Source organism: Lolium rigidum, chromosome 2 (assembly GCF_022539505.1).
Source record: "Lolium rigidum isolate FL_2022 chromosome 2, APGP_CSIRO_Lrig_0.1, whole genome shotgun sequence".
NCBI classification, from domain to species: domain Eukaryota; kingdom Viridiplantae; phylum Streptophyta; class Magnoliopsida; order Poales; family Poaceae; genus Lolium; species Lolium rigidum.
Genome location: NC_061509.1, coordinates 37,727,554 through 37,753,363, shown reverse-complemented (window position 1 = coordinate 37,753,363; position 25,810 = coordinate 37,727,554). Strand labels below are relative to the sequence as shown.

Here is a 25,810-nt window from a genome sequence, read left to right as displayed (position 1 = left end):
CTTCCCGGAGAGCTAGCGCGTGGGGCGGGTGTGTGGAGCGTCTTGCGTATGTGTTCTTCTATCACTGTGCGGGGGTTTCCCTCAACCCTAGTTCGCGCCCCATGTACATGCTTCACACAAAAAAACATTTCGGCACTCGGAAAATGGAAAACGGGTTTTCCGTGGCCACGATGGAAAACCCCCACACATAGCGTTGATTCCCATCCCAAGGCGCACACATGTGCGCGATATGGCCTCGTTCCGTCAAACTATGTATGCTTGTTGGCCATAACCTAACCCATTTGACCTAAAAGCCATAGAACTCCCTAGGTGATAACTCATTTCGTCATTGTTTTTCTGGAATAGCTGTCTTATTCAAAGTTTGAATTTTTTCCTTGCAACTTGGTCGCATAGAATGATACCTCCCGAAGGTCTCGCATTTTATGGTTTTTTTAATTAGTTGTGCTCAGAATGTGACGCACCGGATGTCCCGGTGCTCCTGTTGGGAGGCGCTCGAAACCCGAAAAAGATTGACACATAAAATGACATGTTCCGGAGCTAAAAATATTTTTTCAAGAAAATCAGGGTACGGAAAAGTGGACTCGTAGTTCAAATAGCAACATCGGCGGGAGTCGGTGGAAGATCCTACGGCTTCCCGGAGAGCTAGCGCGTGGGGCGGATGTGCGTGGAGCGCATTGTGTATGTGTTCTTCTATCGTCGTGCACGGGTTTACCACAACCCTAGTTCGCACCACATGTACCTGTTTCACACAAAAAACAGTTTAATCACTCAAAAAATGGAACATGGGTTTTCCGTGGCCAGAATGTCAAAATCCCGCACACGGCATTGATTCCTGTCCGGGGCACGCACATGTGCGCGATATGGCCTCGCTCCGGCAAACTATGGAGGCCCGTTGGCCATAACCTAGCCTGTTTGACCTAAAATCCACAGAATTCTGAAGGTGATAGCTCATTTCATGAATGATTTTCCTTAATAACTGATGTATTCCAAGTTTGATTTTTTTTCTCGCATCTGGGTCACATAAAATGACACCTTCGTGATGGTTTCACATTTTTCTATTCTTTTAATTAGTTATGTTGCGAGGCCACGACCTTCCTCGGCACCGCGTGATGGCCGGCTCGCCTCGCGTCTCCGCCGCCTCGCTGGCCTCAGCCGCCCCGACGGTCCCTGCCACTTCGCGCCGCGGGGAAGCTCCTCAGCCTCGCTGATCCTCGCCATCTTGCACGAGTCTCCACCTCCACCGTCTCGCGCATGTCTCCACCACCTCGCGCCGGTCTCCGTCGGCTTCAGCCGCGGGGGAGCTCCTCCAACAGCTCCATCCCAAGGTCGTCGTCCCTTGCAGCCCGCGAGGTACTTGTCCGCCCCACCGTTGCAATTGTCCCCTGTATCCCGCGACGGAAAGCCACGCCCGCGGGCCGGAGCCGTCCCTTGATGTCCTCGACGTCCACATCCGAACGCAACCTCAAGCGGCGGCGCCCCTTTCTTCGACGAGCATGGTCGGCGACGGGCAACGGAGACATGGCATATCAATGCGGTTGCTGCTTCGGCCGTCCCACCGACATTTTCTTTTTTAATACTACTAAAATATCTCTTTGCCGTGTGTCCTCAACAGAAAACATATTTTTTTTAAATCCTTAAGCAAGTCTTTGTCGTGTACCCTACCAAAAAACATCTGACGAAGTAATAGCGATGTCGTGGCTTTTCTTGGTGTTTGCCATGTGTCAATCTTTGAGGTACTCGGCAAAGAGTGGGAGATGACGTGGCCGGTTTCTACTGTTTGTCATGTACCAAGAAAAAGAGACACGGCGAAGAAAACGCGCCGTTAGACGAAATGAAAATGGAGATGTGATTTTCTTCGCCACATGTGTGCCTTTGACACCCGACAAAGGCTCTTTGCCGTGTACCCGCAAAAAAGCACCCGACGAAGATTCTTCGCCGACCAGGTCTTGCAGTGTCGTGGTCGCTGAGTGTTTATATCCATTCGTCGGGTATTTTAGATACCCGACAAAGATGTCATTTCCTGTAGTGTGGGTAGTGTATACTATGACTACGTGTTTCTAAAACCGCCAAGAGTTTGCCGTGTCGAGCTATTGTTATGCAAGCTAACCCTTCCGTTTATCACGTGAAAGGGATTTCACTAGAACGAAAAGGAGAGACAAGGAAATTAATTTCCCGATTGTTTTTTCTGCTCATCACTTGGTAAATTCTCCTACATTTTAGGAATGTTTTAAATTTTATTGATTCTTTACCAGATTTTCTGGTGGAAATTAATTTTGTTTCCCCGGAGGAAGTATTTTGGGATATATTTTAATACGTGCATAGATTACGGAGAGAGTAAATTGTTTACTACTAGTACTAGTACGTACTCACGAAGCACTTTTGCGTCAATTTTTAAGAAATTCCCTCCCCTTTCCTTGCATCGATCTCCCCGCGACGACACTCACAGAGGCGGCGCCGGTAGGCCCGTCCGCCGGCGCACGCGGCTCCGTCGATCTCGGAAGCCGGCCACCAGGACCATTCCTTGCATCTCACATAGGCGGCGCCGGTCGCCCACGAACCACGACGGCGCGGCAGGCTCCGTCGATCTCGGTAGCTCGCGTCATGTGCGTGGCCGAGGGCGGCTGCCGCTGCACGCCGGCGAGCCAGCGACGACGCAGGCCATGGAGGGCTTTGGCTGCCGTCGTCCTCCACGCGCAGGCGCAGCTCGCGCCACGGGGATCCCTCCTTCCCGGCGTCCTCCACGAGGCCGTTCCGCCGCGGCAGTACTCCGACGTGATGCGTCCCGGCGGTCTCCTCCGACGACCTCGCCGCGTGGCCGGTGAGGCGCCCCTCCTCTTCTACCTCTCTCTAATCCCTGAAACGAACCAGTAAATAACTTTGCTGATCTCGATTTGATTGGACCTGGGTTCTGATTTCGGAATTGCAGTCCGCGTGTGAGCGTAGATGATTTTGGATCAGAACCAGGGAGCCCGACTTTGTTTGTCCATGTATGTGTTGCCTAAATTACCTAGATTGATGTATGTTGGTTCAGTTCAACGAAAATACATGTACAGAGTTTAATATCAGCACACGTATTTGCTGTCTGTGCGTCACCCATAGATTAGACCAGCGCAAGCCCTTGCGGTTAACTAACTCAACGTTGCTGCAAAAAAAAAAAAAAATGCTATGCAAGCACTATATTTGTTTTTGTCCAATTCACATCTTAATGCCACATTTTCTTGCAATCATATTTATTTTCACTCCGAACTTGAGTTTGTGGTTGACACTGAAGTCGTGTTGCATTTTCTTTCAGACTTGAGCCCACAAGAATCAACACTGCTACGTGGCGTGGTGGAGGTAGGGTGGCTCCCGGCCTTTGTGCCGGAGGATGGGAAGACGAGGCACGCGTTCTACATACTGACCCAGTAGGCCCTCAAGTTCGAGTGCTCGAGGGCTGGATAAGCTTGGCGGCGTGGTTTTCCTGAACGTGAAATGATGATACATGTGCAATCATTTTTGTTCGTTGTCAGTAGTTTATCCAGGAACACCTGTTTGTTGTCAGTACTAGTATACTCAACAGATTAGATCAGTTCAAGCTTTGAGGTTAGTTAACTGGAAGAAGCAAAGCAATGACACATCAATAATTCAGTTGGTTTGATTTCCGAATCTAATGGTTCCTGTGTGCTTTGATTCAAATTGCAGTAGTACACTCTAGCTAAATGTGACTATGTGAGTACTTTGTCAAACTGGATTTTTTTTGTTTTGAAAAGCAAACTGGAATGTTAATCTTGCCTGTTTAATTAACTCCAAGGAATAGTCAATAATATCTTCTCAGTACTCCAGTAGGAATGGTTAACCCACATATTAGATCAGTATAAAATCTTTGAGGTTTATCATCCTCCTCCACACCATCCGAATATTAAAATGGCAGTGCGTAATTTCTGATCCATACAGTGAATATTGTTTTCTGAACAGCGCCCTCTTGTCTGTGAATTGCAGCAAATTATTTCTTCAAGGTGATTCTTATTAAGTGGTTGGCCAAAGCAGATTAGTGGGGCTATTTATTTTCACTAATGATATATTCTGCTTGATATGTATTGTTCCGATAAACTTCCCTTTTACTCAACAAGGTTGAAATTGTTGTGTGGAATTTACTCCAATTGTGTCTTTTTCTTTTTTCTTCAGGGAAACTTGAAGAAGATGTTGGCTAAGGCTGAATCTGAACTCTCAGCAACCGTGCATTTTTTTGGAGTTATGGCGGTGCTGTATACAATGGTGTCATCCTCAAGTGGTCGCTGCTGTGCTGACAAGAGTGTTCTTCTTCGGGTACAACCATACTTACACCATGAACACACCATCCAGATCATCTGCAGGTGAGACATCTCATCCCTCATCTTTTCATTTTCAGCGAGTGGAGTTGTTTTCATGTTCAGAACTTTGCATGCATATCAAAGGTGATGAATATTTTCACTAGTTGTACTGATATGAACTATCAATGGAGGTAATCGATGAATGCTAGCAAGAATATGAACAACTAGTGATATGAACAATGTATGTGATGCTACTGGGTGAGCCTGGATTGAAACTTTGATGGAAACACACAGAAAATGATTGATTCATGGTTTTTTGTGAACACTTTTGTTGCTTGCAGAATTTATGTTGCTACTGCCTACAAATATAATTGCATTTTCTTTAAAATGTAGAGCACCAGGATGACTGACTTGGAGGATTTGCATCACTCAGTTCTCACAAGCATGTAGTGCAACTTTTCCATGTGATACACTATAAAGGTATTCGTCTCCGCTTTGAGCAGACAATCAAGGATGAAATTTTTTGCTCACTTTGGATTGGAAACACTGCTAATGTCATTGGTACGGCACAACTCAGGTAGTTATCCCCTTAAGTTTCAGGTGTTCTTAAGCAGGTTTTTATTAGCCTATATAGTTGCTCCCTGTGATTAACCAGTCCTTGTATCTAAAGATCAACCCTGGCTCTGCAGAAGGCTGCAGAACCCGCGAAATGGCTAATTATTTGCTCTACGTTGGGAGGAAGCTGCTCGTGATCTGCTTGTCGCTTCAAGCATTGAGTGTGATGGTGAGATCAATTTTGTGCTTAAGGTGGATTATCGCTTTACTAGGTACGTCGGTTCTGTATGTGATTTGTGATTTTGGTGATCTTGCAGGTGGAGCTTCATGCACAAAAGATGGTGGAGCACCGCTGGAGGTATGTCAACTGTGGAAACAGATGGAAGAAAGAAAGCTGAGTGTCACCGGCTTCATCGTCGTGCCAAGGCACACATGTAATTTTCGTATTAAAGTTGCTACTCCCGGTAGGAGCTTTCCAAGCGTAATTATGTTCATGGTTAGACTTGAATACAGTCTTTCTGCCTTTGAAGCATGATGTGTGAAACTAGTGTTGATGTGGTCTGTCCGTCCCTGTTTCCTGACCTGAATGCTTTTGCTTTATCAAATCATTGCGGGTGTTGGACAGAGGACGTGCTTGGCGGCCTAGCCTTGTGCATTGTCCGGTGGTGGTTAGGTAGCTGCTGGGACGCTGAGCCGGAGTGGCTTATTGGTAATTTTAGGCCATATACAATCTTTATATTTTATTGCTAGTAGGAGAAGAATACCGTGATGTTTAGAGTAACATGCTCATTGCTGGCCTGGAGACTCCAGTTTTGTGTCGACATCATTGCCGGTCAATCTTCAGAAGCTTTGTTTTGGTTTTGGAAAAATAGAGCCTCTCTGTTTTACAATATGATGTTAATTAGATTGCTTGTTTGTAATGCCAGGCTGTCCATAATCCTGAGGGTTTATCGTTGGTAGGAGTTTAAGTAATAATTCCATATATGTAGTTGAATTGGTGAGTAAGCGTGCTAGGAAACTGTATATGTCTGGTCGCTGCAATGCTGAAACTCTGCATTGGTCTGGTGCTGGTGCAGGGGATGGCGAGTCGCCGGCGAGGACGACATGCCGTGGCTCATCTTTGGCTGATTCAGTCAGGCTTCCATCTCGGAGCTGTTGTGATGCTGCTTGTTGGTCTATTTGAAGTAATGTTTCGAATCGTTGTAATATAGTACTCCTTACTGTCTATAAAAGGACGTCTTAACTTTTCTAAAATTTAGACCCACCAGGACAAGGAGGCCAAGAGGCAAACAAAGTGTTAGGAAGAAAATCTTATGTTTTCCCCGCCATTTTCCTCACTTATATTGAAATCTTGTACTATTAGAGAAATACAAGTACAAAAGGAGGGGTACCATTTGTTGGGTGCGGATATATACGGGGCTGAAACCCACCGGCGAGTCCAACAAATCTTTAGAGGAGGGGCATCGGCGATTGTGTTATGTAAGTTTGGTGTCGTGTAATTCATGTTATTAATTATGTTGGACACGGGCCGCGGGGCCGGCCATATAATATGTCGGGAGGAGGGAGGAGGGAGTACATGTTAACTCCATTTGGGAACAGTATCGCTAATTCAGTTAGGAGCTAGTACTGCATGGGTGCATCTAAACCTGAATCCACTAACACGTGAAAACTTATACAGGTAGAAACTAGAAGGAACCTTGTTCTTCCTTCCTAGCCAACGGTATAGCTGTAAATAATCTTTGCGCCAAGACTTTTAATCAACCGATCTGCTAATAATAGTGTAGCTGAATCTGAAGCAAACAGTATACATGCTTAACGAAAGCTCCAAATGTCCATCTCAAAAATGAAGAGAAGTTAGCTGTCATTGTCCAAAGCAACAGGGCAACAACAGCGAGAAAGATATGATTGGATTAGTACTACCAAATTAGGACAAGTGAGTAATTCGTAGGTTTAACTAATTATTAGTACATGAGTACATATAAACTATCAGATGAATTTTTTTTACGTGCAGGTACAAACTAAATGGAACATTCTTTGTTATTTAACCCACACAAAAAAGGTGCTCTGAAAAAGCTACCACAAGCTACGAGTAGTAGCAATCATGGAGACGCCATGAGCAGCACTCACGGAATAATCGGCAGAAATTCGCGGAAACTGATCTAGGAAATTCCACTGAAAAAAAGAAACTAACAATGGATGGAACTGCTGAATCAAACAAGAATTTACTGTACCTTGCAGCTGACCATGAAGTCGTGGTCGCTCTCGCGATCCCCGAGCCCGACGTCCGGCAAGTCGCCGCCGGCGAACATCCTCTCCACGACCACCCTTTTCCGGACGAGCACGCTGTCGATCAGCCCCGTGAACCGCCTCCCGCCGGCGAATGTGCGCAGCTCCGTGCCAGCCACCTCGGCACCCAAGAACTCCCTCACGAACGGGCCGACCATGACCGCCGGCGACGCGGTGACCATGACCCGCCTCCCGGCGCCGCACTCCCTCACGAACGGGCCGACCATGGCCCTGATCCGACACCCTAGACACACCATGGCCATGCTCGTCTTCGCCACCTTCGCCGGGCTCCGCGTGGACGACGTGGAGGCCGTGGCCAGGGGCGTCCTCCGGGGTGCGCGCCGGGGTGCGCGCCGACTCGTGGGAGGTGTTCAGGGGGTGCGGCGCCGGGAGGCGGGTCATGGTCACCGCGTCGCCGGCGGTCATGGTCGGCCCGTTCGTGAGGGAGTTCTTGGGAGCGGAGGTGGCCGGCACGGAGCTGCGCACGTTCGCCGGCGGGAGGCGGTTCACGGGGGTGATCGAGAGCGTGCTCGTCGGGGAGCGGAAGAGGGAGGTCGTGGAGAGGATGTTCGCCGGCGGCGACTTGCCGGACGTCGGCCTCGGTGACCGCGAGAGCGACCACGACTTCATGGCCATCTGCAAGGTACAGTAAATTCCTCTTCGGTTCAGTTTTTTCAGTGGAATTTCTTCGACCAGTTTCTGTGAATTTCTGCCGATAATTCCGTGAGTGCTCATGGCGTCTCCATGACTGCTTCTACCAATTATATTGTGGTAGCTGGAGTTGCACGAATTTTGTGTGGTTCCTATCCTAGCTTTTTCAGAGCACCTTTCCTGTTTCCTCTCTCTTGTCACGATCGAACAAGAAGGTTCCCTCTAGTTTGTTCCTGTCTGGATTCAGGTTCATATGTAACCCCATGTACTAACTACTAGATTATTTACTTGGCCTAATTTCTTCCAATTTGGTACCAATCAAATCAGACGATATTCCTCACTGTTGTTTGCATGTCCTCTTGTACATTGGGTTTGCTTTTCTTAGAGTGATAGTTTCTTAAATCTCGGTCACCCGCAAAAAAACGCAATTACACTCTTTTGCTAGCAAAGTGTAACCGGAGGGAGTTAAACTTTTCTCCCAACTGTAGGTGCAATTTTCTCACCTGACAAGTTAAGAAAATCTCATCCGAGATATACTTAAACCTTTTTTTTCTTGAGATGGACACTTTACTGTTTATCTTTCGTTAAATACGCACGTTTACTTCAGATTAATTATGTAGACCGAGTAGGATCGATCATTTGGCAGTACTATTTCTTCTAATTTGGCAGTACAAATCAAATCATATCTTCCTCACTGTTGTTGCCCTGTTGTTTTGGACAATGACAGTTAACTTTTCTTCTTTTTTGAGATGGTTCCTTCTAGTTTATTCCTGCCTGTAAAAGTTTTCAGCTGACAATGGATTCAGGTTTAGATGTACCCATTTACTAGCTACTAAGTGAATCTACAAATTATTTACCTGGCCTATTTTTCCTCACTGCTGTTGCTATTCCAATTGGCTGGTTCATGTCGAAACTCTGAGTGATCCATGACTTTCAATGCCTATGTAACTGAGGTTCTCTAATAATAATTTTAATAAAAGGCTGTATGCATCAATTGATGCAGAGGTTGGGGATATCCCCTTTTCGAAAAAATGTCGTTTTGGACATATATATGCTCTTTGTCGGAGAAAAAATGTCGTTTTGGACATTGACAGTTTGCTTTTTTTTTGTTTTCTTGAGATATACATTTTATTGATAAACTTTCGTTAAGTATGCACTGTTTGCTTAAGCTACACTATTATCAGTTGAGTGTTCTTTCATATGTGTTGGTGCCAAGATTATTTACAGCTACCATTGGCTAGGAAGGAGGAACAAGGTTCCTTCTAGTTTTTACCTGCCTCTAAAAGTTTTCAGCTGACAGTGGATTCAGGTTTAGATGTACCCATGTACTAGCTACTAACTGAATTTGCAATACTGACTTGGCCTAATTTCTTCCAATGTAGTGCCATTCAAATCATATCTTTCTCACTTGCTGTTGCATGTAGTTTTGGACATTGATAGTTTACTTTTCTTTTCTTTTTTTGAGACGGAAATTTTACTTGTGGAATGGTCGTAAGTACGTACTCCAGTCATCTTTGCTTCAGATTAACATAATTTACTCATCTTGGCACCAAGATTACCGATTCCTTATTTTAATATTTCCCGCGCTATGTTTGCAGGAAGCTTACATGGTGCCCACCAACAAGCGCGCGCCACGCGCCACCCCTGACGCCCTGCTCTCCCGCGTCATCTTCCATGATGGCCGCCTTGTCCGTCGGCCGGACCCGAAGCACGCGCTCTTCGCCCTCGCTTACCTCCCGGTCAGCTTCGCCCTCGCCCTCCTCCGCGTATTGATCAGTCACCACGTTCCACGGAGCCTCGTTCGCCACGCCTACCGCCTGACCGGTATCCGCCTCACTTGTCCGTGGCACGCCACCGCCGCCACCAAGCCGTGGAACGCCGGGATCCCTCCTCGTCTGCAACCACCGCACCGCCGTCGACCCCATCTTCGTCTCCATCGCACTGGGGCGGCAGGTGACGTGTGTGACCTACAGCGTGACTCGGCTGTCGATGGCCACCTCGCCGGTCCCGATGGTGGCGCTGATGGGGGACCGCAAGGTTGACAAGGCACGCATCACAGCACTACTGGAATCCGGGCGCGATGTGGTGGTGTGTCCGGAGGGGACAACGTGCCGGGAGCCATGCCTGCTGCGGTTCTCGGCGCTGTTCGCGGAGCTGACGGACCGGGTCGTGCCGGTGGCCGTGGAGGCGGTGCAGAGCACGTACTACGGGTCGACGGCGAGGGGGTGGACGTCCATGGACCCGTGCTTCTTCTACATGAACCCGCGGCCCGGGTACCGGGTGACGTTCCTGCCGGCGCTGCGGGCCGAAGAGACGTGCGGCGGCGGCGCGAGGAGCGTCGTCGAGGTGGCCAGCCACGTGCAGGCGGTGATCGCCAAGGAGCTCGGGTACAAGTGCACGGGGTTTACCATGAAGGACAAGTACATGAAGCTCGCCGGCAGCGTCGCGGATGAGTGTGACCCGAATGGCAAGAAGCTTGCCTGAATTGTGGAATTGTATATATAGACCATGCATGATATTCAGTCGGACTGTCTAGTGCTTCCCATATAGTTTTTTGCAAAACATTTTTTCTCTCTCCATTTAAGCTCATAGCGGACACTTGGTGCACATGGCCACTAGATCTCTTTTTACAAAAAAAGAAAACCATATTTCCAGGTTTTCAAAAAATCCTTAAAATAAATCACGATGTGGCCAGTAAATTATTATCTCACAAAAGTGTAAACTATCGACTGCGAGTAATGTGTATTTTAGATTACACAAAAACAACAATATTATGGATCTGAGTACATTGATTTTAAACCTCCAAAATATTCGGAATTTGATATTTTTATGTAGCTCAAAATACGAAAACATTTCAAATTGATATTTTGCAAGAATGTGGGATACATTATTAGCTATTTTTAGAATTTTGCTTAAACACTACAAATATAATTTCTGATTTTCTAATACGAGACGGAGAAGTTGACCAAAGGAAGAGGCCTCCCTGGCTATCTCTAGCACTATCATGTTGGAGATTTGTGCAAAAATCCTTAGTCAAAGGCTTAAATGCTTTTGTAATTAAGACCCCCACGTAACTCATAATTGCTTCACGGTCTAACCCCTTGAGGGGATAACCCTAGCCTCGTAACCCCATCAACCCTAATCCCCACCTCGTCCCGCGCCCACGCGGCTGCCTCGTCACCTCATTTTCCCCTCCTCCTTAGACATTGGCGTCGGTAGGGGAGGTGTCACTCCTTCAGGTCCTATCGCTGCACCACATTTGACTCCAACATCGTCTCCATCATGATGGGCGGCCCTGACGTGGGTGTGACCTATAGCGTGAGTCGGATGTCTATGGTCATCTCATGAGCCCGATGGTGGTCCTGACGAGGGACCCTCCGTGGGGTCAACACGGAGCGCATCGTGGTGTTGCTAGAGTCTAGGTGTGGCATGGTGATGTGCCCGGAGGGGACAACTTGCCGGAAGCCATGTCTGTTGCGGTTCTTGGCGTGGAAGAGTATTTTGCATGGCAGGGATCTGTTAAAAGAAGGCTTGGTGTGGCGTGTTGGGGATGGGAAAAAGATCGATGTCTGGGCTGATAACTGAATCCCAAGGGCTGGCCGGATGAAGCCACTAGGACATGAGCCTGGTATGGAGATAAGTAAGGTAGAGGAGGTTTTGCTTGATGGGGGCCAGGGGTGAAATGAAAGTAGACTGCGTGAGGTTTTCTTTGATGGTGATGTTGACGACCAAAAACGGGATATTCAGTGTACGGTCAGCATATCATCTTAAGATGCACCTCAACTCAGCAAGAACTGGATCAGCTAGTTCGTCGTCCAGTCTAGAGGATCACAGGGGTTGGTTGGCCCTGTGGGCGGCAAATGTCCCTGGGAAGGCGAAGATCCATGTCTGGAGGCTGATCCGGAACGGTTTGGCTGTTGGTGACGAGTTGCGGAGAAGAAGGATCGAGAGCGGGGTGCGTTGTATCGTATGTGACCGGGAGGAGACTTTGATGCACCGTTTACGGGAGTGTGCTCACTCGGCGGAGACGTGGGAGCTTGCACGCAGGCATTCGGGTCTCCGTCTAAGCCGGCCGAGAGGATACATGCGATGCCACCGTGACTTGCAGGGCTGGCTGCTCCATTGGTTCGGATCTTTAAAAGAAGATGAGATTAACGTGTGTGTAATGATTCTTTACCAGATGTGGTTGGTGAGAAATGAGGCGAGGGAGGAGGTGCGGATTGCCGCCCCACATGCGATCGTACAGAAATCGTTCTTCCTGATCGAGGAGTGGCAAGGGATTAGGCCGGCGGGCAAGTCGGGTTCGGTACAGGTGACGGAGCACTGGCTCCCTCCTGCTAGCGGCTGGACAAAGCTCAATGCTGATGGTGCGTTCTCGGTGAAGGACGGGACGGGTGGGTGTGGCGTGGTTATGCGTAATCACGATGGTGTGTTCCTGGAGGGAGCCAGCCATTTTTTCCACCTTGCCGCTGACCCGGAAAGATCTGAGCTCATGGCATGTAAGCAAGCGGCTGGCGATGGCAAGGACGAAGGGGTTGTCGAAGATTGTGTTGGAAACTGATTGCCTTGGTGCTGTGGCAAAGATCGGAAGGACGTAGACAGGTCTATCCATGGACCGTTAGTCGAGGAAATAAAGTCGATGCTTGAAGGACTTCGCCGATCACTCTATTAGGCATGTGCGACGGATCTGGGAACAAAGTTGCGCATTGTTTAGCTAGATTTGGCTGCGAGAATAAGTGTAGTGAAGTGTGGGAGGGCGTTCCTCCGGACTTTCTTGTAAGCGTGTTAGCACTCGAGTGTGCCGTTTAATATATCGCAGCAGGTTTATGTCAAAAAAAAACACAGGTGCTAAATTTAGCGAAAGGCTAATGATTTGAATTTCGCTTATTACGACACCTCCATTTAAGTTATATTAGAAAGTGACTCATGGAGAAACTCCATGTTGGTGGATTTCTGGAGTAAATTGATTTTTACATCATTTGATAATTGCGAATCTTGTCTAAAAGAAAGATTAAAAAGATGCCTTTTATAGGCCAAAACAAACAGGCGACTATCTTATTGGAGATTATACAGAGCGATGTATGTCCACGAGATTAAAAGTATTCACCTATTATAAAGGAAAGTAAAGATTTGTAACTTGTAACAAATCAAAACAGAAAAAAAATCAGTGGAAAGAGAAATAAGAAATTAAAAATGAAGAATGAAAAAGGAAAAGATGAAGAGAACACAAAAAAAGGACTCCTGGGATCGTATCAGGAAACTAATCCGTGCTATAAAAGACACACTTAAAACAAAATCAAATTAAATTACAGGGCCAAAAGTCCAATGCGATTCTAAGAGCATGTCTAACAGGCCCCGTATTTCGCTGCCTCGTATAACGCTCGCATTTCGCCCCGTATCGAAAAATTGCTAACGGAAGAGCCATTCCGTCTAGCAGACCCCGTATTTCTCCCCGTATTTTCAAAAATAAAAACCCGGGTGACATAGGCATCCCAAATGGGCTTGCCGAAGATAGTACCCGGGGTTTACTGAAGGCCCACTACCCGAAGAATAAGAGGATTCGAGAGCCCAAGATGTATTTAAGGAAAGATAGAGTTGTAATAAGAAGTGTTATTTTGTAATCTGGCGGGATGAGTTAGAAACCGTCCCGGACTCTGTAATTTGTACTACACGAATCCCTCGGCTCCACCTCCTATATAAAGGGGGAGTCGAGGGACGAGGAGATCATCGAATCATTGTCTACAAACCCTAGTTTTCATAATCGTCGAGTACTTTCCGGCTGAAACCTTCGAGATCTACTTACCCTCTACTTCTAACTAAACCCTAGCCTACAATCCATAGGCATTGACAAGTTGATACCTTGTCAATTGGCGCCGTCTGTGGGAACTAGAGGCGTAAGGATCTGATCTCGATGGCACGCTCAAGATCTTCGACATCGTCAACCGCAAGCAACACAATGGATCGAGGTAAACAGATCGCTGCTTGGTCTTGTCGATTTTGTTCCTCACCCACCCTCCCGTTTGGATGCATATGCGTATCTGGCGGAGCCCATGGAGATGACGTTCGGAAGGTTTCACTTTCGCGTCGAGAAGGAAGGATCGTATCGTGTCGAGGTTCCGATTTCGTCGGGATCGTCGAAGGTCGATTCCGATTTTTCAAGCTTTGCGTCGTCAACCGAGTCAGGAGAAGAAGAAACTTCGGCGACACGCTACATCAGCACCAGAACAAGAGAGAAACTCGCCAAGATCTTCAACGACATGTCGTTTGAGTCATCTGCGGACTCATATATAAGCGATGGCTCAAGCGATGTCGACAGCTATGACTTCATCGACAAATCTATCACAGTGGGCAAGGTCTTCATCAATCTAAACGATGATGCCACCAAACCCAACATAGATCTGAGTACAAAGTATCATCAGATTTACGCCATTGAAGATCAAGAGGAGACATCTGAGGCTTTCGACAGTCTGGGAAATCCATACGTCGATCCCTCCAATCTGCGACAAGGCCTGGGCAACAAATACGTCGGGCCGAGCCGCGAGATAGAGTTCAACTTTCACAAGCAGCGTGGGACAGAGCCGCGAGAGCTATGAACGGCACAGAACCAATGGCTACCACAGCCACACCAGAAGAATTGCAAGTATATCAATATAGGCTCGCACGAGCTGCGAGGGAATTGGAAAAACAGACAGCTGAGTTGAACAGGAGAAAGGAAGCAGCTTCTGCATCCAGCAGGAGAAGGGCAGATCTAAGTCGACAATCTAGAACTTCGGGTGATAGCCACAGGGAGGCTCGGAACAGAGGAAGATCAAGGTTACAACACATACCCGAAGCGAGAAAGAGAGCACTTGGTTCAAAACCTCGACATGTCCTTTATGTCGATAGACACAAGAGGAAACATTATCCCTAAGACACCAGAAGCTGGGTATATGGCGACACAAGCTTTTATCCTCGCGTCTAAACCACCTCCAGGTGATCCAAGGGAAACACTATACAATATGGCGATAGCAGGAGTTGGAGCTATGGGGACAGCGTTCGTTTCAACGCCTCCCGAAGGAACAGCAAGGCAAAATAGTCCACGACCTGCAGCAGCAACGGCGGCAGCCCCTGAAGGACCAAGTGGAGCAAGAGATACGGCAGCACAAGCAAGAGTCGACAGAGCACGACAAAGCAGAAGGGATCATCGGCAATTTCTTCCAATGTAGTGACATTCAAATCATATCTTTCTCACAGCTGCTGCATGTAGTTTTGGACATTGGTAGTTTAATTTCTTCTTTTTTGGAGACGGAAATTTACTGTGGAGTCGTTAGTATGTACTACCTCCGATTCAAGGAATAAGGCCTCCTCGTTTTACGTGCTTTTTGTTTGACCAAGAATTACTTCAAATATATAAATATTATTTGTATGAAATTAGCATCATTAGAAAGTGCTTTTCAATACGAATCCAACGATACTAATTACATATAATATAATCTAGATTGTGTTGCTCAATTTTTGTGGTCAAAGTTCGTCTTGGAATACGCGTGCGCCTTATTCCTTTGGACGAAGGTAGTACTCCTCAGATTAAAATAATTTACTCATCTTGGCACCAAGATTACTTACAGATACAGTTGGTTGATTTGTTAATTTCCCGCGCGTGTATGTTTGCAGGAAGCTTACATGGTGCCCACCAATAAGAGCGCGCCACGCGCTGCCGCTGACGCTCTGCTCTCACGCGTCGTCTTCCACGATGGCCGCCTCGTCCATCGGCCGGACCCGAAGCACGCCCTCTTCTCGCTCGCCTACCTCCCCGTTGGCTTTGCCCTCGCCTTGCTCCGTGTCTTCATCAGCCTCTACGTCCCACGAGGCCTCGTCCGCCACGCCTACCGTCTGACCGGCATCCGCCTTGCCGTCCGCGGCATCCCACCGCCGCCACCTAGCCATGGAACCCCGGGATCCCTCCTCGTCTGCAACCACCGCACCGCCGTAGACCCCATCATGGTGTCCATCGCGCTGGGGCGGCAGGTGACGTGCATGACCTACAACGTGAGCGAACTATCAACGGCCATCTCGCTGGTCCCGACGGTGGCACTGACGGGGTACCGCGAGGTCGACAAGGCGCGCATCGCGGCGCTGCTTGAATCCGGGCGTGACGTGGTGGTGTGCCCGGAGGGGACGACTTGCCGGGAGCCGTGCCTGTTGCGGTTCTCGGCGCTGTTCGCGGAGCTGACGGACTGGATCGTGCCGGTGGCCGTAGATGCGGCGCAGAGCACGTACTACGGGTCGACAGCGAGGGGGTCGCAGGCCATGGACCCGTGGTTCTTCTACATGAACCCGCGGCCCGGGTACCGGGTGACATTCCTGCCGGCGCTGCAGCCCGAGGAGACGTGCGGCGTCGGCGGGAGGAGCGCCGTCGAGGTGGCCAACCACGTGCAGGTGGTGATCTCCAAGGAGCTCAGGTACGAGTGCACGGGGTTTACCAGGAAGGACAAGTACATGAAGCTCGCCAGCAAAGACGGCAGGGTCGCGAATGAGTGTGAGCAGAAAGGCAAGAAGCTTGCCTGAATTGTGGAACTGTATATATGGACCAATTAATCGGTACTACCATGGATGATATTCAGAGTCGGACTGTCTAATGCTTCCCATATTTTGTTAATTCTGGGAGTAACACGGATTTGTTTAACTGTTTCTCTCTTGGCACAGCAGAAAGGGCAGAGATTGTTTTCGAGTATATTTTGCATGTATACGACCGATCCAATAGTTCCTGAAGATCAATATCTGGCAAGACCGGCGCTGCAGTCCCCTCACGTCCTTCAAATATTTAGTCAGGATTTTTTTTTTGCTTTGGTTTTCTGGGAGTAAGTAATGTGGCATGCCCCTCATGGTGAGTTAATTTGATTCGATTTGATTGCACCTCATTCTAGCTAAAGCTCTGGAATGGTGTAACCGGGTGTCTTCCTCTCCTAACTTGCACCAGTTCTGGTTTCGTGTAAAGCAGAGTGCCATGACAGGACTCGGAGTCGGAGTACCCACACGATCCAGAACAACAACCAGATCGAACCTAAAACATCCAGAGACGAGAAAATCACATCCCGTACAGAAGCATGCATGCGGAGTTACCTGAATAATGGGATCGATCAACTTCGCTCCCGCGCGGCCAGCCACAGATCCACCACGCCTTATGGAGATGATGATGGAGCCATCTTCTCGATCTTCACCACAGGTGGCGGCCATCATGTTAGCCTTCGATCTCTCCTCTCCTCTCCGAGCAAGAGTCAAAGTCTAAGTCACTCGTCACGCGATAGCCGACACGCGGCATGTGGCCTTTAGGCTTGTACTTATAGAAGGGTTGGGAGATGTTTGAATTTCGATTTTTCGAGAGAGGGCGGGAGCGAGGAAAATTTTCGGTTCACTTCCATGGAAGGAAAACACCAGACGAATCCCTTTTCTATCTCTCGTTTGCTACTAACTAGGAAATGGACGACCATGATTGCATTGTTCCACAGATTACTCACATGCATGGACAATCGATTCATTGCGCAATTTCTCCTCCCACAAAAATAAATGCTATGTTTCCTTTTTTATCAACTCGGGATGAGAAAACCGGCCTCTCTCACATGACTTATCTCTATTTTCATAAATCGCATGCATTGGCCGGTTTTCTTTTAACATGGAGCAGATTTGCTATGATGTTAATTGCCTAGTTTCCATATCCAGTTAATTGCGCGGGCGTCTAGATTTTCTCCGATACATACGCTCGACTTCTTCCCTTATTCTTTGGTAATCGATGATCGCTTAATTGATTACCAAAGTTTCTATTATTCAAAGTTTGCTACGTAGGTACTACGAGTTTGTATTATTCAGTGGTGTCACAACACTATGTGGAACATTAATTAGGAAGAAAAGACGAGCTAGTTTCGTACATGTGCATTGTAGTTCTTATTCAGTGATGTCATATGGCTACCAAGTTTTCTTAAAATAAAGTCAAAACATATTGTTTTTTTACTGATCGCTTGCATCAGTTAACTTTCCATTACTAGTACCCAAAGATAAATTACAGTTTTCGTTTGCTTTTTACTCTACTATACTACTCCCTCCTTCTCGGCGCTCACGTAGTTTAAGAAATTAGTTTAATCATTATTTTGGTCAATAAAATAAAAAATATGTCAAAAAAATTAAATGTTAACCAAATCAATGGTCAAAGTTTTTCCTTAAACTGTGTGTGTCCGTTAAACTGAGACGGAGGGAACACGGGATTGGAAATTCTTTATTCCTACTACCGGCACCATTCCTTATTGGGACCAATACATTCTGTGATTGCCAGCCAGCCGATGCATGCATGTGCTGCTTTGGTAATCGGTCAATTTTTTTTATTCCGTGTTGATGGCAGCTTCATAATCAATTTATTTTGCTTTGGTGGGAGTAGTTAATCCCATGGATTTCTCACACGCACGCCTAGTTGATTGCACATTTTCCGCTCCCAGAATAAATGTGTTGCCTTCTTTTTTCTTCTCTAGGTTTTCAATGGACTGGTTTTCATGGGACGGCATGCAAGGGCGGTTTCCTTTTAACATGAAGCTAACCTATAAGAGATAAGGAAACGTATAGAACGCACGTCCATATGAGAATACGGGCCACCATGACCTCTTTTTACGTGTGCGGACGCATGTCATTTTCTCATACGCACTTAAAATCAAAATGCAACTGCTACCATTTCAATGGTGTTAAAACAGCCAGAATTCCATCAAACTCTTTGAACAACACAACATGGTTGACGTTGGAGCCTTCCACACAGTACCGTAATATTGTCGCTTGTACTTCGGACAACAAAGTTGCCAACGGGATTCACCGATGATTCCTCATATAAATATAGCATTTCTCTTTTGAAACAAACAATGTCAAAATATGTCTGAAACTTAAATTGATCCACCCAAATGGGGAATGCTGTTTTTCATTTCCCTCAAACGGAACTCACCTTCAACTAGATCTACTTCAAAGTTAGACCTCGAACATAGCTCAACGAATACTCGAGCTAAATAAGGAAGAAACCTGTTGAAGAGATGATGCGGTATTTGGACCTTGAGCTTACTAGTACATAACCGGCTACAACATCACTTGAAGAAATTAACAAATAAAGCATCTTCTGTTCAGGCCGTCCGGGTCCGTCAGCCATGGCTCCCTCACTACCTCCTTGATAGCTCCAGCTCCACAAGCGCACCATACCACTGGTCGAAGATGATCGGCTCATCCGTCCATCACCTACAAGACAACTTACCAAGAAAGGTTCAAGACACAAACACCAAATACTAAGCTAGAACGGGCACTAGGATTATAGCATCATATACTAGCTAGTATCATGCGGTTACTCAATGGTGTTCCAGTAACATTTGATGAGCCAGAGTACACACGGCAGGCAGATACTGCTGTTGCTATTATTTTCAGTTATTTCAATTGAATGAGAGTCTATAATTGCTATTAACTGATCAATTAGAGTACTGAACCGTGGAACCTTATTGATTCACTCCTCGCATACTTAACTAATAAACAACCGCTCCATGATACTCCATGATATCACAGAGCACCTAGAGGACACATCCAGAGTGATTGGAAAACAAATACTTCATTGATGGGATCCTACAACAATAGCATCCTGCCACTACATGCACAAAGCAGCAATGAGAGATACTGTTCTAACCTGGGCCACATCTGCATCACGGGAAGATATCTCGTTCTGTCTTATGTTCAACACCCGAAGCACTTCCAGGTTTTTAGGAGCCAGTATGAGATTCTGAAGCTTCAGTCCCTGAAAATCAAGCAAGTTTTCTTAGCTTCAAGTCCTTGTAAAGCATAGCTAGCTAACAACCAACACATAAGAGGTCCGGAAATGTGGATCTTACCTTCGACCATTTTTCTTCTTGAATGTCCATGTCCAAACACCTCCCCGAACACCTCAGTGAAGGAAAAAAAACATGTAGAGGTAACACCAGCAGGGTGATAACAGTTAAATAAAAGGCAAAATAAGTATTACGCCATCATATCATAGAGCACCTAGTAGACACAAGGGAAGAAGCTGTTACCCACCTAGACCATGGAACAACAGTAAGGGAGTCAAACTGCAAGTACGAGAGCATGTGAAGAAGCTCTCGAGCATGCTCTTCAGCTTGGGATGGACTATTCACATGCAACAAAGAAAATAGTACGAGTACTATCATGTACTTGCAATTTTCAAGTAGAATTGAGCCAAGGATGTCAATCCACCACTTAAACAATTACCCCAAATTGCATTGTTTACCTCACAGAAAAACAACACTTATGCCAAAATGCCCCAGAACTGGACTTTTAAGTTTGTTCTATCATAAGAACGAAAAATTAAAGCAAGAACTATGGCAATCCACAACTTAAATAATAACTACACATATTCTAGAACTACATCAAAATTAAAGCAAGAACAATGACAATGCTCTCTCACAGGTAGTCGCAGGGTTCCCTCTTGTTATGAGTTAACCAACTCACTGCACCAGGCTATATGAAATACGCACGCATATGATTAATGGTTGAACCTTTCAAGTCAGATCAGTGTCTCAGGAGATGTATCCCGATGTAGAGATAGACCTTGTTGTGGCTCACTGGCTGGAGCAGAACTTCCAGCTTTAGTAGTATGTGTGCGGCAACAAATATAATTAGTGACGAGTGCTCAAGAGGATCAGTGAGAATTAACTTCACCATCTTTGAAGTTAGGAACTCCAGCAATGTTACATCAAAATTAAAATAGCTCAAATTACAGTTCGCTTAAAATCCACCCTAACATCACCAAAGTATGAAACAGTCCAAAACGATTCCACCTAATTTTCAAACAACTTAGCATTAACCGGTGTTTGTCAAGTCACCAGATTCCCAAGCGTGATCAAACATATTAGTTAGGAGTTATCTGTCTCATGTCACCAGATTCGCAAGTAGCAGAGATATCATCCTTTTTTATGTCTTCAAAAGTCACCTTCACATGCACACAAAAATCTTATGAGGTTGGCATTATGAATTGAAAACAGCTTACAAGTTAACTTTCCACAACACCTCCTTCAAGTGCTCCACATCGGGGCTCACCGAAAACACCGAGGAGTAGAATAAGACCATGGCTGAGACGCGGTGAACTCGCCGCCATCTCACGATAAAGGGAACCCCGGAGGTAATGGAGGTATTATATGCCAAGGGTGGCCAGGGCCTAGCACCTCGTGTGAGGCGAGGGAGGCTGCAACCTGCCCAGCAGTGGCAACAACGCCACGGTGTAGGCCAGCTCCAGCTACACTTCATCCTTGCTTCCTACAAAGTATGGATGAACATTACCATCGATTAAAATAACGAGACCCTAAAGTCAAACCAGAACTTGAATGTTATGACTGATAGAGAAGCATAAATAAATGCTAAGAGAAAACAAAGAAGCAGATACACCACACTAACATCATGACAGGGCTGGAACAATTCCAGCATCAAAGATGAGTTAAGTAGAAATCCGAGTTCACAAAACCACACGAGTCCCATAGCATCGAAGATGAGCTAATATCCTTTGTTCAACACCCATATATAAACTGAACAATGCCCTTTGGGGTGAACACTTACGAATATATTCTAATTATATGCAAATTTGTACAGAAATCCATCACTCCAATATCGGGTTCACATGCTTAAGTTCTTTCAGTAGTGTGCATACATACATGTGATAGCACGGAGCATGACTAGTGACACAAATAAATTTCAAAATAGCATCTGGTAGCTGACTAGTGACACAAATAAACTTCAAAGTAGCACTACTGTAGAATAAGTATTGGTTGATAAAGATTTTAATTGACGAGTGAACGATCCATTTCTGGTTGCAGCAACGATGGTTGAAACCAAGTAGAGAAATCAGCATATTGTGGTTAGTTTACAAGACTAATGGTGGATCCAGAAGCTCGCCCAGCAGCCAGCATAACATGTCAAGCACATTAAGTGAGTTTTCATTGTGCTTGCCTTGCATTTAGGAAACCCACATACATAGGGTGTATTCAGAAGTACTAATTTGGCGAAGTTTTGTTGGTGTTTTGAAATACTGACATATACAAACAGTTCACCGAGAAATTCAAGGTCACTAGTCAGACACGACACCAACATCGTTGTGTCATACACCAAGCGCTAGAGTTAACGTACCCCAAAAACATCACATGAACAACTATGTATTCTAAGTATGGATAATCTTGTAACAACACATGCTATAATGAGCTACCAACATGGCATACTTGACAACATATGTTCTCGACTTTCAGACACACAATTGTTCTGTGCGATAGAGCAACACAATCAAACACATCGAAATCTTAAGTATTCACCAACTAACTGTCTGAAGAAGCTAATATCCGGATTGAGCTTATTTGACCTCAATGTTTTCTGTGTTTTTATAAGGCATCCCTTTTCACCCCAGATTCCACAAAAGTCTGGGGGCTCACCTTGTGTTCACATTCTTATTGACGCCATATCCTCTATTGTACGCATCTGTCCCATGAGAACCTGCATAGCAACGTCGCCGGCGAAGGCCTCCTTCAACATGTTCTGGAACCACCGCTTGGTGCAGTCCAAGACATGCAAATATACAAACTATAAAATTACACCATAATACAAATAGGAAATTTTGGCTCATGACAAAAGCCATGCACCCGTGCTAGCTTTTCTTAGCATTTTTTTATGAAAGAAGAAACAAAGTTGGGCATCAGATGTATATTTCGAATCATTTACTTATTGATCAATAAGTAGTTTTTTATTGCATATTTTAAAGTTCGGATTTTGGAGAGTCATATGCTAGCTCTTTACAAACAAAGTTATATATCATCATCATCGACTAGCTCTAATTAAGAACAGTGGTAGTTGCAAGAAGATGGAAAATGTCATGGCCATGAAAGAGACAAAATGTTCATGCTCTAGATACAGTAACAAAAATCTTAGTTGCAGCGGCAAAAGTCACTCTAAAATAGTTGAAACGGTGATGCAAGATTGCAAGTTATTGTTATACTCCGACAATATCTATTGGTGTGGGAAAAAACACGTGTGCATCTAGCTCACTTATCTGAACGAACCAACTATTAATACACTAGTTGTGCATCCATAGCAGAGTTGGTCAGGTTCAGAGAAGTCCCGTTCTGGCCGTCAACTGCAGCAGATGAGTAATGTATGGGGAGCGCTGACGGCATTAGACTCCAGCAATGTATCAGCTTGCAAATAGTACTAGCGCAACCATATTATCTTCCGAGCTTTGATTTCCATAGAAAATCTTAAACCGACACAAATGCTCAAAATTCACAACCAGCGAAAATCCCTTAACACTAAACAAGAGCTACGAATTCATACAAAATAGCACAACCCAAATCCAAGAAATTGGAAGCTGCACGGAAATTTTATAACATAACCACAATTCAGAGAGTTAAAAAGAACAACATAATTCAACGAAATCCTATTGCGGACTAAAAATCGAGGAAGGCCATGCATGTACTAGTTCCTAAATTTCCCCTGTCACAAACCGATTGTGCCGAGTGACTTAATTACCTCGTAACATACAACCACGTCTGCTGGAGGAGTGCAACATGATGAGTTATGTTCCCTTGCGATACATATAATCAAACCCTGCATTTCATAGATAGTACATTAGCAAGAAGCTAGAACTCCATGTTTATAGTGATAGGAAAATCCTCTAGCACGATGCAGAGAACATAGTGATGGCATATGAAAGAGATCCATCCATATAAAATTTTAGAAAATACAGGAAAACTTTGAACCTGGTGGAATACAAATAACACAGTAGAGGGAATATTTTGCAGATAATAGCTGATTGCAAAATGCATTTGCAACATATCGCAATTTACTTGATCATTTCACCCGATACATTTCCATGAATAACCAAATTTTTAGGCCAATAAGGCAAAACCATGGCATCTTGTTTTTCCAGTTCCGATCATGAGAATTCAAGGCAGAACATGAGAAAACGATGCCATTAAATATAATGCGCTAAAGCATTTCACATATAAAAGAAATATTTCAAATGAAGTCAAGATGGTACTAAACCAAATGTAGCAGTTGTCTAGTTATTATCAGTTCAATAACCATAATTATATGGCAGAAGATATGCTTTTATCTAATTCCTTAGCCAAAGATCGAATTGGCAATAAATGGCTGTATAGACAACATTAAGGCATTAAGTAGATTCGCAAAGCAAGTTAAACATTATTTTACTATACTATAAATGTGCAAACATAAACATGTCGATAACTAAATCAAGCACGACCATTGTGTCGATAACCTTTTTGCAGTTAAGTATCAGGACATTTGAGTAACAAGTAGCTAGTACCAAGCAAGCCAATGACAGTACGGGGCTGCGCCATTGTTCATACACATGTCATCACTTAGTAGAGGCTACCACATAAACATGCTCATTACAGCTATACAAGTAGGCCTGAAAGGCACACGCATGATTAAGTGGATATACAATTTGGATTTAGATAAGCATATGCGTGAGCCAATTAGGTACGATCGACATGGTAGCAGCGTTCACAGAGAAAAGAAAGCAAATCGGCACAATCTAGTCATTATCCACCAACCAGAAACATCAAACGCGCAAGGTCGTGGATAGCTCTAAGATCAACTCACGCAGACTGCGTATCTAGCTAGTGCACTAATCTGAACGAACCAGCTACTAATGAACTACTCCCTCCGGTCTCTTTTAATTGACTGTAGCTAGTAGTGCATACGTAGCAGACCTGGTCAGGTTCAGAGTAGTAGTCCTGTTTTGCCCGTGAACTGCAACTACATCAAAGTTGCAGTACGTAGATACTCCATCGGCAGTGATGCTGCAGGCAAGCTCCGTCCCCGCGGCGCCGCGCGTGCACCGCATGAGCGAACAAGACGGGCGCGATGCCATGGCTCCTGGGCGGCGCCGTGCGCGTCTACCATCGGCGAGTCTTGGGCGGTGGCGGTCGACCTGATGCGGGTGGGGCGAGTGGGGGAGGAACGGGGGCAGATGGGAGGAGGGGACGAAGTTCCCGAGTTGGGGGAGACGAGGCGGCCGCGGAGGGTACGCCGGCGACGTGAGCAGCGGCGGCGGAGATGCTGTGCGGGATTGTCTGCGAAAGTGGGAAGGTTGAGTGGGCCTTTACAGCGCGCGGGTTCAGAGATGAAGTTCAGACACTACGGGAAAAACAGGCTTTGCCGTGCAACTATTTGCACGGCAAAGAGCCCTATTTGCACGGCAAAGGCTTTGCCTTGCGACCCCGCACGGCAAAGATCGCACGGCAATGTTATCGACGGCAAAAGCTTCTTTGCCGTGTGACTCGCCAACGTTGCACGGCAAAGGCTTTGCCGTGTGACACCGCACGGCAAAGGTCGCTTCTTTGCCGTGTGTCTAACATGTTTTATCTAAAAAAAGGCCCCAAACTGGCTGGTCTGGGAATCGAACCTAGGACACAGAGTAGGGAAAGCGTGCAACCTTGCCATTGAGCTATGTGTTCGTTTGTTGATAACTATACCATGCCATGCCTTTTGAGATGAGAAAAAATCCATTTTCTACATCTTTGCCGTGCGCTTACACTAGGCAAAGGCTTCTTTGCCGTGCGTTTTTTCAAAAACACTAGGCAAAGGCTGCTTTGCCGTGCAACCCAGCTGCGCGCACGGCAAAGGATGAGGCACGGCAATGCCCAACGCCTTTGCCGTGCACCAAGTCTTTGCCGTGCGGTGTGTTGGACCATTGCCGTGCACCTTTCTTTGCCGTGCGGCCTCTTCCATCTTTGCCGTGAATCGTATCTTTGCCGTGCGCTTATGTCTATATTTCCCGTGACCAAGGTCTTTGCCGTGCGTTTTTATCTGTGCGCACGGCAAAGATTTCTTTGCCGTGCGGGGACACACGGCAAAGAAATGCTGCACGGCGACGCATATTTTTCCCGTAGTGAGACCAAGACAAGTACATAGATGCAAAGTTTCCCTGGCCAAAACGGGTGTATATTTCCGGATGATTTACTACGTTTCTCCGACGTTTCGAA

General features: G+C 46.1%; 1 protein-coding gene and 1 pseudogene across 1 annotated transcript; both read left to right on the top strand.

Moving 5' to 3' along the window:
• Positions 1 to 7,385: 7,385 nt before the first annotated feature.
• Positions 7,386 to 10,306, top strand: LOC124686256 (annotated as a pseudogene).
• Positions 10,307 to 11,445: 1,139 nt separating this feature from the next.
• Positions 11,446 to 16,371, top strand: LOC124689529 (glycerol-3-phosphate 2-O-acyltransferase 6-like). Its single transcript, XM_047223047.1, has 3 exons — positions 11,446 to 11,736; positions 11,962 to 12,159; positions 15,432 to 16,371. The coding sequence occupies exons 1-3, from the start codon at positions 11,446 to 11,448 to the stop codon at positions 16,323 to 16,325; spliced, it is 1,383 nt and encodes a 460-aa protein (XP_047079003.1). The 3' UTR covers positions 16,326 to 16,371.
• Positions 16,372 to 25,810: the final 9,439 nt, after the last annotated feature.

Excerpts from the sequence above, each read along its gene's own strand:
- LOC124689529 (XM_047223047.1), top strand. The coding sequence starts at position 11,446 with ATGGGGGCCAGGGGTGAAATGAAAGTAGACTGCGTGAGGTTTTCTTTG. Across the intron at positions 11,737-11,961 it reads GAAGAAGGATCGAGAGCGGG|ATGTGGTTGGTGAGAAATGA; the intron begins GTGCGTTGTATC and ends ATTCTTTACCAG. Across the intron at positions 12,160-15,431 it reads ATGCTGATGGTGCGTTCTCG|GAAGCTTACATGGTGCCCAC; the intron begins GTGAAGGACGGG and ends GTATGTTTGCAG.